At 41.5% G+C, this 13,109-nt stretch overlaps 1 protein-coding gene and 1 long non-coding RNA gene across 2 annotated transcripts; one reads left to right on the forward strand and one right to left on the reverse strand.

Moving 5' to 3' along the window:
* On the reverse strand, positions 1 to 4,632 carry LOC127912800 (uncharacterized). Its single transcript, XR_008083461.1, has 2 exons — positions 4,484 to 4,632; positions 1 to 433 (listed from the first exon to the last, which is right to left on the reverse strand). It is a non-coding gene; the product is annotated as an uncharacterized LOC127912800 (long non-coding RNA).
* A 47-nt stretch (positions 4,633 to 4,679) lies between these two features.
* On the forward strand, positions 4,680 to 10,532 carry rhoab (ras homolog gene family, member Ab). Its single transcript, XM_035741146.2, has 5 exons — positions 4,680 to 4,839; positions 6,733 to 6,890; positions 8,111 to 8,231; positions 8,502 to 8,632; positions 9,716 to 10,532. The coding sequence occupies exons 2-5, from the start codon at positions 6,735 to 6,737 to the stop codon at positions 9,887 to 9,889; spliced, it is 582 nt and encodes a 193-aa protein (XP_035597039.1). The 5' UTR covers positions 4,680 to 4,839; positions 6,733 to 6,734; the 3' UTR covers positions 9,890 to 10,532.
* The last annotated feature ends 2,577 nt before the right edge of the window (positions 10,533 to 13,109 follow it).

Below are 13,109 nucleotides of genomic sequence, written 5' to 3' on the forward strand. Positions count from 1 at the left end.
TCTGATGAAACCAAGATTTAATTATTTGGCCTGAATGCCAAGCATCACATCTGAAGGGAACCTGGCACCATCCCTATGGTGAAGCATGGTGGTAGCAGCATCATGCTGTGGGGATTTATTCAGCGGCAGGGACTGGGAGACTATTCAGGATTGAGGGAAAGATTAACAGAGCAAAGTACAGAGAGATCCTTGATGTGAACTTGCTCGGGAGCGCTCAGGACCTCAGACTGGGGCGAAGGTTCACTTTCCAACAGGACAACGACCCTACGCACACAGCCTAGACAACGCAGGAGTGGCTTCCGGACAAGTCTCTGAATGTCCTTGAGTTGCCCAGCCAGAGCCCGAACTTGAACCCAGTGGAACATCTCTGGAGAGACCTGAAAATAGCTGTGCAGTGACGCTCCACATCCATCCTGACAAAGCTTGAGAGGATCTGCAGAGAAAAATGGTAGAAACTCAATTTAATATTTTTTTTTTAATGAGGCTGTAATGTAACAAAATGTGGAAAAAGTCAAGGGGTATGAACTTTCCCAATGCGCTGTATGTCATGACATGCGCTTTGAAGTGACAAGCTTTTCCGTTGATTACTCCTAGCCTTATTTAGGTGACTTTGACTTACTTTAAAAGGCCTAATAGTAACGTTAAGAATATATCTAGCTTGACTTCTGATATGTGTGACTAACACTAACAGCCGTGATAAGGGTAGTTGAATTTGTTAAACGAAGGAAGGAAGCATAACCGGTCCACTCCTTGATTATCGTTCTCCTAGCAGCAGGATATTATGTTGGCAGATATATTTTTTTCAAAATAAGAGTCGCCCTTTGCAAAAGACTTGTTAAACTTTGGAAATATTGATTTTTATTTTTGCAGTACATATTGTTTTCACAGCATTGCAACCACCTTTGAACTTTATTCTACTTTATTCTCAACATTGTATTATTTACACCAGCATTTATTTTGAAAGTTTACACCAATACTGGTATGTTGAAAGCTATTGTGTAGGCTATATTTAAAGAAATACACTTAATAAAATACAAATATATGTTATTGGAATTACTCAGAGTCTCAAAGTTAAATGGGTCTCTGGTGCTGGGCAATCAATTTAATAAAGAGTGATGGTGACTCATTACGCTACTTACTTCATTCAATACACTGTAATAGACTGTACATGAGATGCATATTGGCTTGTAGAGAACACTTTACTACCTGACCTAGCTAAAGTGAGGTGGGAAATACTCAGCAGGGTCTCTACTAAGCAAATATAGCCCTGAAATGATTACACACTCAACAACAACAAAAGAAAAATTTATTTTTTAACCGAAAATAAATCTAATTTATTTACAAATTAAATGTAATGATTAACCAGGCTACTAGGACACAGTATAATCACACTTTCTGAACACCAATGGAGAAGAAATATTTACAAGTTGTAGGCCGATATGTGCTTCTTGATCTATCAAGGTTAGCAGTATACAGTAAAGGCCTATTAATAAGTTTCAGCAACGACAACAAAAACGTGGATTATTTACAAACTATATTGTCAAGCTATAGGACAGCAAAGGCACTTTTTGTAGCGTTTACAAAGCACTACGGAAGACAAGGCTGACAGTAAACAGTACAATCAAGCTTTCAGAGCAACAATGGAGAACAGTTACAAGTTTTACAGGCCTCTAATGTGTTGCTTTAGTAGTATAATGTAAATGCCTATCAACCACGATTTCTAAACCAATAACAAGAGACGAGATTGAAAGATAATCCCGTTTCTGTATTGTATTACCTATCAAGGTCAACAAAGGCTTTTTCTGTAGAGTTTAAAATGTTAAATATGCACTTGCGTGCCATTGTGACAATGCATATTCACACTGCCGTCTAATAACACTGCTTTACAGAATAAGCACACATAAACACCCCAACTACTAGCATCTTACTGTTTTCTAAACTGGTAGGACGAATGAGAAAAATGATAGTTTAGTGTCACATCCACTACAAATCCATGCATTGCCAGATACTGTAATGCCATGTATTTCTGAAGTGGAAGTAGTGTGTCCTTTAATTCACGTTCATACTGATTCAGGAATCCATCATTTTAAGATTTAATGTAATGCAATTACTGCTACTAACTATATGCTGCAAATCTGTGGCTATGCCTGTCCAATGTGACTTTTAGTTGACAGGCACTATTACGCTCTCAAAACGCCACCAATTGTGCACCGTTCCAGGCACATTTGGCATAACCTCTTTGCTGTCACAAAACAGACTTGAATTCCTGACTCACAAAAGACATTAACACAAATTGCTCCTTCAGATGTGAATTCAAAAGATCATTGAACCCATCAATTATTCGGTCATTGAACCACTTGTTGTCACTGCTTAATATGTTATAATCCTCTTTAGCAAGTGGAGATGGAAGACGTTTGGCGGTCTCTGGAATTTGACGTTTAGACCCAGATGAGTCATTTATCAGAACACAGATGACTTTTGTCTTTCTGAAGAGAATGTTGCACTTTTTCACTATGTTACTTTTTGTATGATACCAGATAGAACACAGCTTGCTTCAGGAATGATTGGACATTCTCTAAGGTATATATTGATACTTGAGTTTGCCATGTAATGTGTACTATTCCCCAAATGGGTTATTATCTGAAAATGTTATAATACTAGATAAGAGGTGTATGTTATATATGCAGGATATTTTATTTGTCAGGCCAAGCAATTGATCTGATGCTCTCCTTCTCCGTGGCCGACGTGAGTAAGATATTTAAGCGTGTTAACCCTCGCAGAGCTGCTGGCTCAGACTGCCTCCCTAGCCCTGTCCTTAGAGAATGTGCAGACCAACTGGCTGGTGTGTTTACGGACATATTAAATCTTTCCCTATCCCGGTCGGCTTCAAGCTGGCCACCATTGTTCCTGTACCCAAGAAAGCAAAGGTAACTGAACTAAATGACTATTCACTTCTGTCATCATGAAGTGCTTTGAGAGACTAGTCAAGGAACATATCACCTCTACCTTACCTGTCACCCTAGACTCACTTCAATTTGCTTACCGCCCCACTCAACATCAACAAAACAAAGGAGATGATTGTGGACTTCAGGAAACAGCAAAGGGAGCACCCTTCTATTCACATCGACGAGACTGCAGTGGCGAAGGTTGAAAACTTCAAGTTCCTCTGCATACACATCACTGACTAATTGAAATGGTCCACCCACACAACAGCACCTCTTCAGCCTCAGGAGGCTGAAGAAATTTGTCATGACACCTAAAACTTTTACAGATGCACAATTGAGAGCATCCTGTCGGGCTGTATCACCGCTTGATACGGCAACTGGGCAGAACTGAAAAAGCATGTGTGAGGAAGGAGGCCTACAAACCAGTTACAGACTCAGTTACACCAGCTCTGTCAGGAGGAATGGGCCAAAATTCACCTAACTTATTATGGGAAGCTTGTGGAAGGCTACCCGAAACGTTTGACCCAAGTTAAACAATTTAAAGGCAATGCTACCAAATACTAATTGAGTGTATGTAAACTTCTGACCCACTGGGAATGTGATGAAATAAATAAATGCTGAAATAAATTATTACTCAGATTAAATGTCAGGAATTATTCAAATGTATTTGGCTAAGGTGTATGTAAACTTCCGACTTCAACTGTAGACTTGAAATCACTGGCCCCTTTAATAAATGGAACACTAGTCACTTTAATAATGTTTACATATCTTGCATTACTCATCTCATATGTATATACTGTATTCTATACCATTCTACTGTATCTTAGTCTATGCCACTCTGACATTGTTCATCCATATATACTGTATATGTATGTTTAGTTCCATTCCTTAATTAGATTTGTGTGTATTGGGTATATGTTGTGAAGGTGTTAGATATTACTTGTTAGATAGTGCTGCACCGTCGGAGCTAGAAGCACAAGCATTTCGCTACACCTGCTAAACACATGTATGTGACCAGTCAAAATGGATTTGATTTGTGAAGGCTGGCCTTAGACTGATTTAAATGTGTAAAGGTGCAGCTATTACCATCACAATTAGGTTAATCTAGGTCGTTAACAGGTATGCCAGTACATCACTGTTTACATTGTGTCTTTGTTTACATTTAATTTCATACCGGAAGCAACAAGGCAAGCAAAACAAATAACTGATATTCAACACAACAAAAGTACATTCATTTATTGTTTTGGAATTAGTATAATATAACACAGTGCCCCTCCAAAACTAACCATATTTGGTTATACCCTAGTGAGTATTTCCCACCCCCCTTGAGCTGAGACAGGTAGAACAGTTCTCTCTACAGCCCAATATTGTCAACATTGTATTTGTTTCATTATTGTTTTTTTCTCTTAAATTACGAATGGAATTTTCTTGTTGGCACAATAAAAGTAGCCATTGGTAAAAATTATATAATTTGAATTAGTTATCAATATTGCAATGTTTAGAAATGCGGGCTTTTATTTTAAAGGTTTAGTGATTACCATACAAAAGTGTCGTCCTCGTTTGTGCTGCTGGCAGAATAGTAGTTAGTCAATTCTTAGTTCCTTTCTTGCATCCTTTTTGGTGTGAAAATGTTTCTGAATGCACTTAGCTAGCTTTTATATCAACAACAAAAAAAAACTGTTGGATGCTGACCGAAACCGAATATCAAACCGAGATACGGCAGAAATACTTTACTCATGCAACGTGCACGCGCAGGCGTGGCTCACGCTCGTTTCCGCCACCCCTCCCCCCTAGCGCGTACACGCGAAGTAATTCATTGTATCGGATTGAAACGAGGGTTATCGACGAAGCACCATTGCCCTGGGAAAACGACTACTAGCCATCTAAACAACAGGTAAAACTACTTTTGAATCACTTATCGCAATAAAAGTTTATGACAACATTGGTGGAGTGTAATTATCGGATAAATTGTTAGAAAGTTGTCCCTTACCGTCGTCTGTCTCGCTTTTCCAATCGAGCGGAGGAGTCCTCGATAGCTTCCGCACTGACAGCCAACTGGCTCGTTCGCCAACACTGTTGACAACTAAGCTCCATTGTTTTATCACAAAGTTTTTTTCCCCATATGAATTGAATCGCGCCCATGTAGTTAACGCATCCACAGAAGTTAACTTGGTACAGCTAGCAGTAACGAGTCAGTATTTCAAACAAACCGGCGTGTCAGTTTGTTTGCTAGTTAATGTAACAATTACGTCCGCTAACTAACTTGACCAGTGGTAAACTAGCCAAACTCGAACGTTATCGATCATAAACACGGCCATAATCTGATCAGTTAGCTATATTAACTGTCTTCTGCCAAGTAGTTAACTACTGTGGCTGTTTTTTTGTGTTTTTCTTTTCTTTTACGTGCAACCCTGTAAGCGGGTTCTAACATTGGCTAGCTACGGTAGCTACTCTTCTTAGCTAGTTATCTGACTGTTAGCTATCAAACCCCATTTGTTTAGATCTGATTGGGTGGTTCAGCTTGGCCCATACATTGCGAGTATTAGCGTTGGTCTCTAACGACATCTTTTTGTATTTCATTTTTTACCATTTTCACTTCAGTGACCAGAGACTGTTTAGCGGGTGGAGAGCTAGCGAAGTGAGTTTGTTTGGAATGTGACGATCTGTTGATGTCTTGACGCCATCTTACTGAACATTTGAATGACCCACCCTATAGGCAAATGTACTTAGCTATAGTAGCTAATGTTAGCTGCTTAAAATTATTGTCCATCCTAAATAGTCGGAGTTGATGTCTGGTCAGCCAATAAACTCAAATCTGCATTACGGTTTCTGATTCTGTCTTGCATGTGAGGAACTTCATTGCACTGCTCATGCGGTTAATGGGGACATCACTGATCGCTACGATACTGCGTGACATAAATACTTACCCCTCGATCACACCAACGGTGTTATTGCGCAAAATGGTAGCTATGCAGCAGTATCTGGATACGGGTGAAAGAAAAGTTCAACATTCTGCTACCATTTCTGTCAAGCCGTCATTTGACTACCAACCCTGTGGACACCATGCCGTGGTGGAAGCTAACGCCTCGACAGTGTAATTGCGTTTTGGTACACCAGAAGTACATTCATTTCCAATGCAACACTGTATTTGCCTTGCAGCATTGAGTTGCAGGGGCAGTTGCACTACGTTCTGTGTGGTGTATACATGTCGGCCACACGTCCCATGTATCTTAGACTGAGTGACATGTTTTCCACCTTGAGTGCACCATTCATTCAGGGTCCTGACTTGTGATCCTAACATTCAACAATTAGTTTCACCCGAGCATCAATCCAATAACTAAATAGACTGCATCATTCTCTCTCCCTCCTCCTTGCACACATATTTACATGAGGAAACTCACTCAACGGTTATTAGTGGGGATTACCAGCTTACGGTGTAGGGTATACACCACACCTGCAGTTTGTTCTGAATCAACAGCCTGGTTGGTTAACATTGGTTGTTGATCTCTGCCCAGGCAGGGAATTGTAGGACACTGACAGACAACCAGCGGGTTAAATATAAATGTAAACTATCCCTTAACCTCTGCTGGTGCTGAACCCTGTGTTTTTCCTCTGGGGGGGTCATTCAAGAATACAAGTTTGGCTCTAAGCTTTGCTTTCCCCACAATAGTGTTGAAGAGTCCAGTCAATCGATCGCACTGATCCTATGAGGCCACAGACGTCGTGAAAACCTGTTCAATATGAGGCTGTTATCTTGTGTTTCTTCATGCGTCTTCTCTCTTCTCAGGCATGGCGGCGATTCGTAAGAAGCTGGTGATCGTGGGAGATGGTGCCTGTGGGAAGACCTGTCTGTTGATAGTCTTCAGCAAAGACCAGTTCCCCGAGGTCTACGTACCCACTGTCTTTGAGAACTATGTGGCTGACATCGAGGTGGACAGCAAGCAGGTAATGCATACAGACGCTACCACACGCCGTCTATTTCTCAGTTGAATGTGTAAACCAGGTTAGGTGGAATACATAGGCCTAATTACTAGCAGGTTTTCAGGGGTGGCTTCAGTGTTGGCGTGTTTCAACAGTGGCATTGCTGGTCTTGGCTGTCGTGGTATCGGCTGGTTAGGATTGAGCTGAATTTAGGAGGAGGCAGATGGGTATAATGGCATGGCACATGTTTATTCTGTTGACCAAGTAATAAAAACATATTTGGTGCAGCATATGCTCCTGAATAATGTAATGCATATGTAATCTACAGCTGTAATGTAAGATCTTATGGCACTTTATTAGATAGAGGTCCGAGGGGGTTATAAACCCAGGTGTCCTGTCCTCAATATGCTTTGACCAGAAATCTAGCCTAGTTTTTATTGGCTAAATTAATTCCACTTCATGTGTCATACTCGTAGAAGTGTCTTGCTCTAATTTGCTTTCCCCACATACCCTTGGTAGTGAATTCTATTTTTTCCCTTTAGTGTGTCAGTGATGAATGCCTTCATGAAATGTCCAGTTATCCATTTTCAAAGTGTTGTTTTTCTGACATTGTCCTTTTGTTCATTAGTCATTGAAGTTGACCTACCTCTAAAACCAATATCCAGTTTTTCCAAACAATGTCCTGTATGTCCACAAAAGTCTGCAGTAGGCAGATCTCATTAACTTGAATTTACATTAGACTCTCTTTATATAGATGGCACATCTATGGTTTATTTCTGTTGGCCGGTTTTTGCTGATAAACCAAGTCACTAGAACAGCTGCCATCCATCCACATGAACACTAGCAGCTGCCATCCATCCACATGAACACTAGCAGCTGCCATCCATCCACATGAACACTAGCAGCTGCCATCCATCCACATGAACACTAGCAGCTGCCATCCATCCACATGAACACTAACAGCTGCCATCCATCCGCATTAACACCTTGTCCAGTAGGAACTAAATAGGAAATAGTTTTGAAATGGGCAGTCTTCTAAGATGAATAATAGATATATTGGATTGTGGGTAGTACGGCCCCGGTTTCAAAACAAGGTCCCTGTTTGATACATATTGTAGTTCCATATGTATATTGTATAGCAAGTCCATAAAGTATCACAATCCTCAACGGTATAGAGATGTTTGTTGTTGTTGCACGTCTAGCCCTATGTGGATTACCAGTGGTGGTTGTCTACTCTGTACTAGGTGGAGCTGGCTCTGTGGGATACAGCTGGCCAAGAGGACTACGACAGGCTTCGCCCCCTCTCCTACCCCGACACTGACGTCATCCTCATGTGCTTCTCCATTGACAGCCCAGACAGTTTGGGTGAGGTCACACACACACACTCAGACTTGCCCTCTGTCTTACCATCATCAGCACAGTTTCCTTTTATGTCCATTGCCATTGCTGGAATAGAGGTGGTTTGTTCAGCCCATTCTGGCTAGTGAAGTTCTCACACACACACACAAGCATAAGACGGCAATAGCTCTTCTCTCCAACCTTCTGTACTGTACACTACCTACAGCTGGCCTAGCGCACTGGGGCATTGGCGCGTGTGCCTGTCTGACCCCCCACAACCTTTTTGCTCTTTTACAGAGAACATTCCAGAGAAATGGACCCCCGAGGTCAAACACTTCTGTCCCAATGTTCCCATCATCCTCGTAGGCAACAAGAAGGACCTGCGCAATGATGAACACACACGTCGCGAGCTGGCCAAGATGAAACAGGCATGTAGAAAGCACACCAATGTTTCCCATCTCTACACCAACTCTTCAGACGATAAACGAACTGGGTTGAGAAATAAAGCTCCACATTGGCCACAAAGCTTTTGGGGAACTTGCCCTCGGTCTTGACCAGGGATGGGCAACTTTTATGGGGGTGGGGGCCACAAAATCTGAACTCATCTTGAAAGTCCGCAGTTGCTCGGTGGGTCTGCGTACCCACATCCATCCCTCCCACATTGTGAGCAAAACATATTAGTGCCCCCCGTTTTTAAAGCAGGTTTGCTGTTACTCGAAACTTTGCCATAGAGTGAAGACGACGTAGCATTTTTATAACAAATATAATTTATTCTGCTTGTTTTGCCATGAGGTGAAGGTGGAAAAGTGTGTTTTTTAGAGCCAATTTCCTACAATTCTACACATTTTGCCACATTGTGGAAAGAATTGTTTTTTAGTTTTTAATATGATATCTGAGTGAGACTAAAGAAATCCATGTGGGCACCCGTCAATGTTCCCTCAAATTCTTCTTCTGAGCGCAAACTTAAACGTTGTAAAAAATGAAGTGCAACTTCCAGCAAAAAAAAAAACAATATAAGAAAATACAACCCATAACATTTAAACATGGAAATAGCTGTTTAGTAATTCAGTCTACAGTAGCATCCAATGTGTGGTGTTCAATGTAGGTCGACATTCCATGAGACTTTCGAAAAGACTATGCAGGGCTTGACATTAACCTGTTTATCCACTTGTCCTTCAGACAAGGTGACTGAAAATGTTTGATGCAAGAAACCACTTTCAAAATAAAATGCATTGTTATTACCATACCATTATTACAGAGAATCAGACAATTGATACAAGGGCCTTAAATTGATACGAATGTCTTAAAAAGGGCCCACTGGCTGCCAGTTTATTTTATATACTTTTTTTATTTTACCTTTTTATGGAACTAGGCAAGTCAGTTAGAACCGACTCTTATTGACAATGACGGCCTTTTCCATCCCTGGCATATGCCATTAAACTGTATCACTCTTTCCCCATTATATGGTCAGTGTATTGGTTGTCCTGACAGTGTCTCTTAACTCTCTGTAGGAGCCAGTGAAGCCAGAGGAGGGCCGCGACATGGCCAACAGGATTGGAGCGTTCGGCTACATGGAGTGCTCAGCCAAGTCGAAGGATGGGGTGCGGGAGGTGTTTGAGATGGCCACCAGGGCGGCGCTACAGGCCCGGAGGGGCAAGAAGAGCAATAAATGTCTCCTGCTGTAGAGTGCATGACAGGACCATGTACCAGGGGCTCTGGCAAGTGTGTGGTTGGAGAAGCACCCGTTTACATCCCACCAAATCCCTGACCCCCTCCTCCACCCCCCTCACACTCGCCGGCCGCTGGAGCTTTTCTCCTTGCTTTGGGAGATGATCCCTGAACGTAGGTTTTTTTTCTAGTTTTTATTTTATTTTTACTCATTTTTAAAAAGTCATGGAAAACATTTATCAGTATTTAAATTGGAGGTGAGGGGAGAACCCGGGACTGCTTTTTGTTTTAAAATGCTTTACCTTGAAATCTTTCACCTTCCAAATGCTGTTGTTGGGCCTGTCGGGAGAAGGGCTGGCCTCGGGACTGCCAGTTAAGTGCTCTGCCTGCCTGGACTCTGTTGGCTGCTTTCAGTTTGTTTGGAACACAAACAGGGCTGATAACTGCTTTAAATTGTAGTCTCTGTTATGTACAAATCATTCTTAGTTTTTGGATGTGAAACCGTAAAGTAAGTGTCGAAACAAATAAACAGGAAAACATGATGTATGCAAATCTGTAAATATAAGGCATGGGTATATTCATATGTACACACGTACATAACTGGAAACTGTATTTTTAAACTAGCCTTAGTTACATTGTGTAATAAATTACATTCTTTAACACATCTCCTTCTTTTTTTGTGGTGTGGGAATTGAATGACTGCACTAGTGAGGATGTGTTTTTCTGAGATGTTAAAGGTTCAGAACCACCTGACAACAATCTTAATTTATTTGACCAAGCCCTTTTTAGATCAGTGGTTGTTACAAAACGCTTAACAGATACCCATAAGAGCAAGCAATGCAGAAGCACAGTGGTCAGGAAAAACTCCCTAGCCTAGAAAGAAGAAACCTGGAGTGCCCAGGCTCAGTGGTGACCAGTCCAAATCTGAGTTGGCTAGTTTTCTTTTTTTACATACGCTTGGGGTCAATAAGGATTCCAAATTTAAAAATATATATTTTTTATATACAATTACATTCTTGTCGAAAATTAATCAATTATGCTGTTTGTAAGAAGGTCAAGCTTCTAGCCCCTTACATTGTGACAATTGGCTAATAAATTACAACTTCATAGCTGGCACAAAATATTTCGTGCCAGGTTTGAGACGAGTGATTCTGTTTGCGGAGCTTCAATATTTGTCTGCTGTCAAGACTGCAACTGAAAAAACAACGGATAACCATTTGAGGCAGCAAAATCTGACACGGCTGCTAAAAAGGAAGGAAACCCGTCACCGAGCCCCCACCCTCAACCGGTTACACCCAAACACCCATCTCGAGAAAGGCTGATGTATTGCACAGCTTCGCTCTTTCTTGTGCAAGGCTTGAGAGGAGCCGTGGCCATGAGGCTAGAGCTGAAAAAGCCTCCGTTGCCGCCTAGTCATTCTCGGTCTGTTCTCTCATCTCAGCTTCCACCGACCGAGGCCAGCTTGGTAGTAGCGCACTGTAGAGTCAAACTGGGGCTTTATATACCGGGCTATTTTTAGCCTCAACGAGTGAAACTATTTTTAACCAATATGAGCTCATCTTTCTCTGGGCCGCCCAATGAAGGGGAGGGGTAGTTTGGAGGCGGGTTAAACGACGAGTAGGCCTATCTGCTGTGAGTGGCTGCTCGACCTGCCCAGTGTTTAATATATTTCCGAAACGACACGGATTGCCTTGCAGTGATTCATCGGCGCCAAAATGTTTTGGACTCGCCCAGATGAAAAACACCATACCCATGGTCAGGTTTTTTGTTCTGAACAATTTTTTATGACACTTTGTTGCTTCTGGAAAGCCAAGACGATGGTCCGTACCCACAGTGTATCGAAGTCACCTCCAGTCTGTCAACCCACAAATGACTCAGTGAAAAAAAAAGGATCCGGATGTCCTAGGCTTGTTTTTACCTAGTAGGTTGCTCTTTCTGGCCTTGACATATGATACACCCTATAACAACAGTAAAACTAGATTAGAAATAGCTAAACTTGATCAGATAACCCATCACATCAGTGTGCATTCTAGACAGTATATCTCACACACACAATTGACTCGAGCGTTGTTCTGTTGACCTAGTGCTATCATCCCTCTGCAAATTCCATTTCACATTCCTAGAATGTAGTAGACCGAGCCCTATAACGCATGCTGCCTACAAGTCTGATAACACGTTTCACCCATAACCCATTCCAAAGGTCTGTAAAGAAAAAAGATAACGACGTGGCCTTGATGTGCGACATTCTTGTTCGACACTGAATTGTCCTTTGTCCACCAGCTCAGGTAACAAGCATAACTACTGTAAATCGCTCTGGATAACAGCGTCCGCGAAACGACTAAAATGTCAAATGCTTCAAAATTAAGTTCAGCACAAGACAAAATTACATTTGCCATCAGTAGGTACATTTGAATGGTTTATGATCGATTAGCATGTTATGTCTTATTATTGTTGTAAATGATTTTGAAATCCACAGGTGAGGGACATGGGTAAAATACAGTGATCCCTTATTGTCACCAATCTCGTGCAACCACGAAGCCAAGATAATGCAAATCCTGTGCCCACTGCCCAGTCCCAAGACAATTAGTTCACAGTCACCCATTTCTTTATCTACGAGTGCATGAATAGGGAGGGGGTGGTTTTGCGACATGACGGTCTGCAAAGCTTTTCTTATTTTCCACTTGCATTCTTACAGCGACGCCATTCGGTAAATTAATGTAGTTGCACTTTGGCTCAAATGGGGTTGGCCACTGGGTAGTCTAAGCCACATGGTGGCGCCAAGGCCCTATGATTATGAAAAAGGACATTCGTAGTCGACAACCAAAAGCCTTGCATTTAAAATGCATAATTCCTTCTGCCCTATCATGAGGTCAATTTGGCGATTGATTGTATGCTATTCTACCGTAAAATGTGACGTGGAGAGACAATATTAATAGGTCTGGTTAATTGGCTTCTCAAAGAGACAAAGAAACAATACACTTAGCTATATTGACTTTCATTAGCCACAAATGAGCAATACTTCTTAGAAACCATAGTTAGAAGTACTACTACTACTAAGTAGTAAGAAGAAGATAGTAGAGAAACAAACGAGGAAATAAACGAAAGGTCATGTGGTGGGGGAGGTGGTCTGGAGTTGAATTCCATAAGAGCCTCCAAGCACAAGGACAACAGGTCAGAAAAGGACAAATTAGTTAGCCCGATTAAGGCAAAATATCAATTGTTGTGTCATACATGTAC

Source organism: Oncorhynchus keta, chromosome 28 (genome assembly GCF_023373465.1).
Source record: "Oncorhynchus keta strain PuntledgeMale-10-30-2019 chromosome 28, Oket_V2, whole genome shotgun sequence".
NCBI classification, from domain to species: domain Eukaryota; kingdom Metazoa; phylum Chordata; class Actinopteri; order Salmoniformes; family Salmonidae; genus Oncorhynchus; species Oncorhynchus keta.

Coding starts and splice junctions, on each gene's coding strand:
- rhoab (XM_035741146.2), top strand. CDS start 6,735: ATGGCGGCGATTCGTAAGAAGCTGGTGATCGTGGGAGATGGTGCCTGT. Junction 8,232..8,501: donor TGACAGCCCAGACAGTTTGG/GTGAGGTCACAC, acceptor GCTCTTTTACAG/AGAACATTCCAGAGAAATGG. Junction 8,633..9,715: donor AGCTGGCCAAGATGAAACAG/GCATGTAGAAAG, acceptor AACTCTCTGTAG/GAGCCAGTGAAGCCAGAGGA.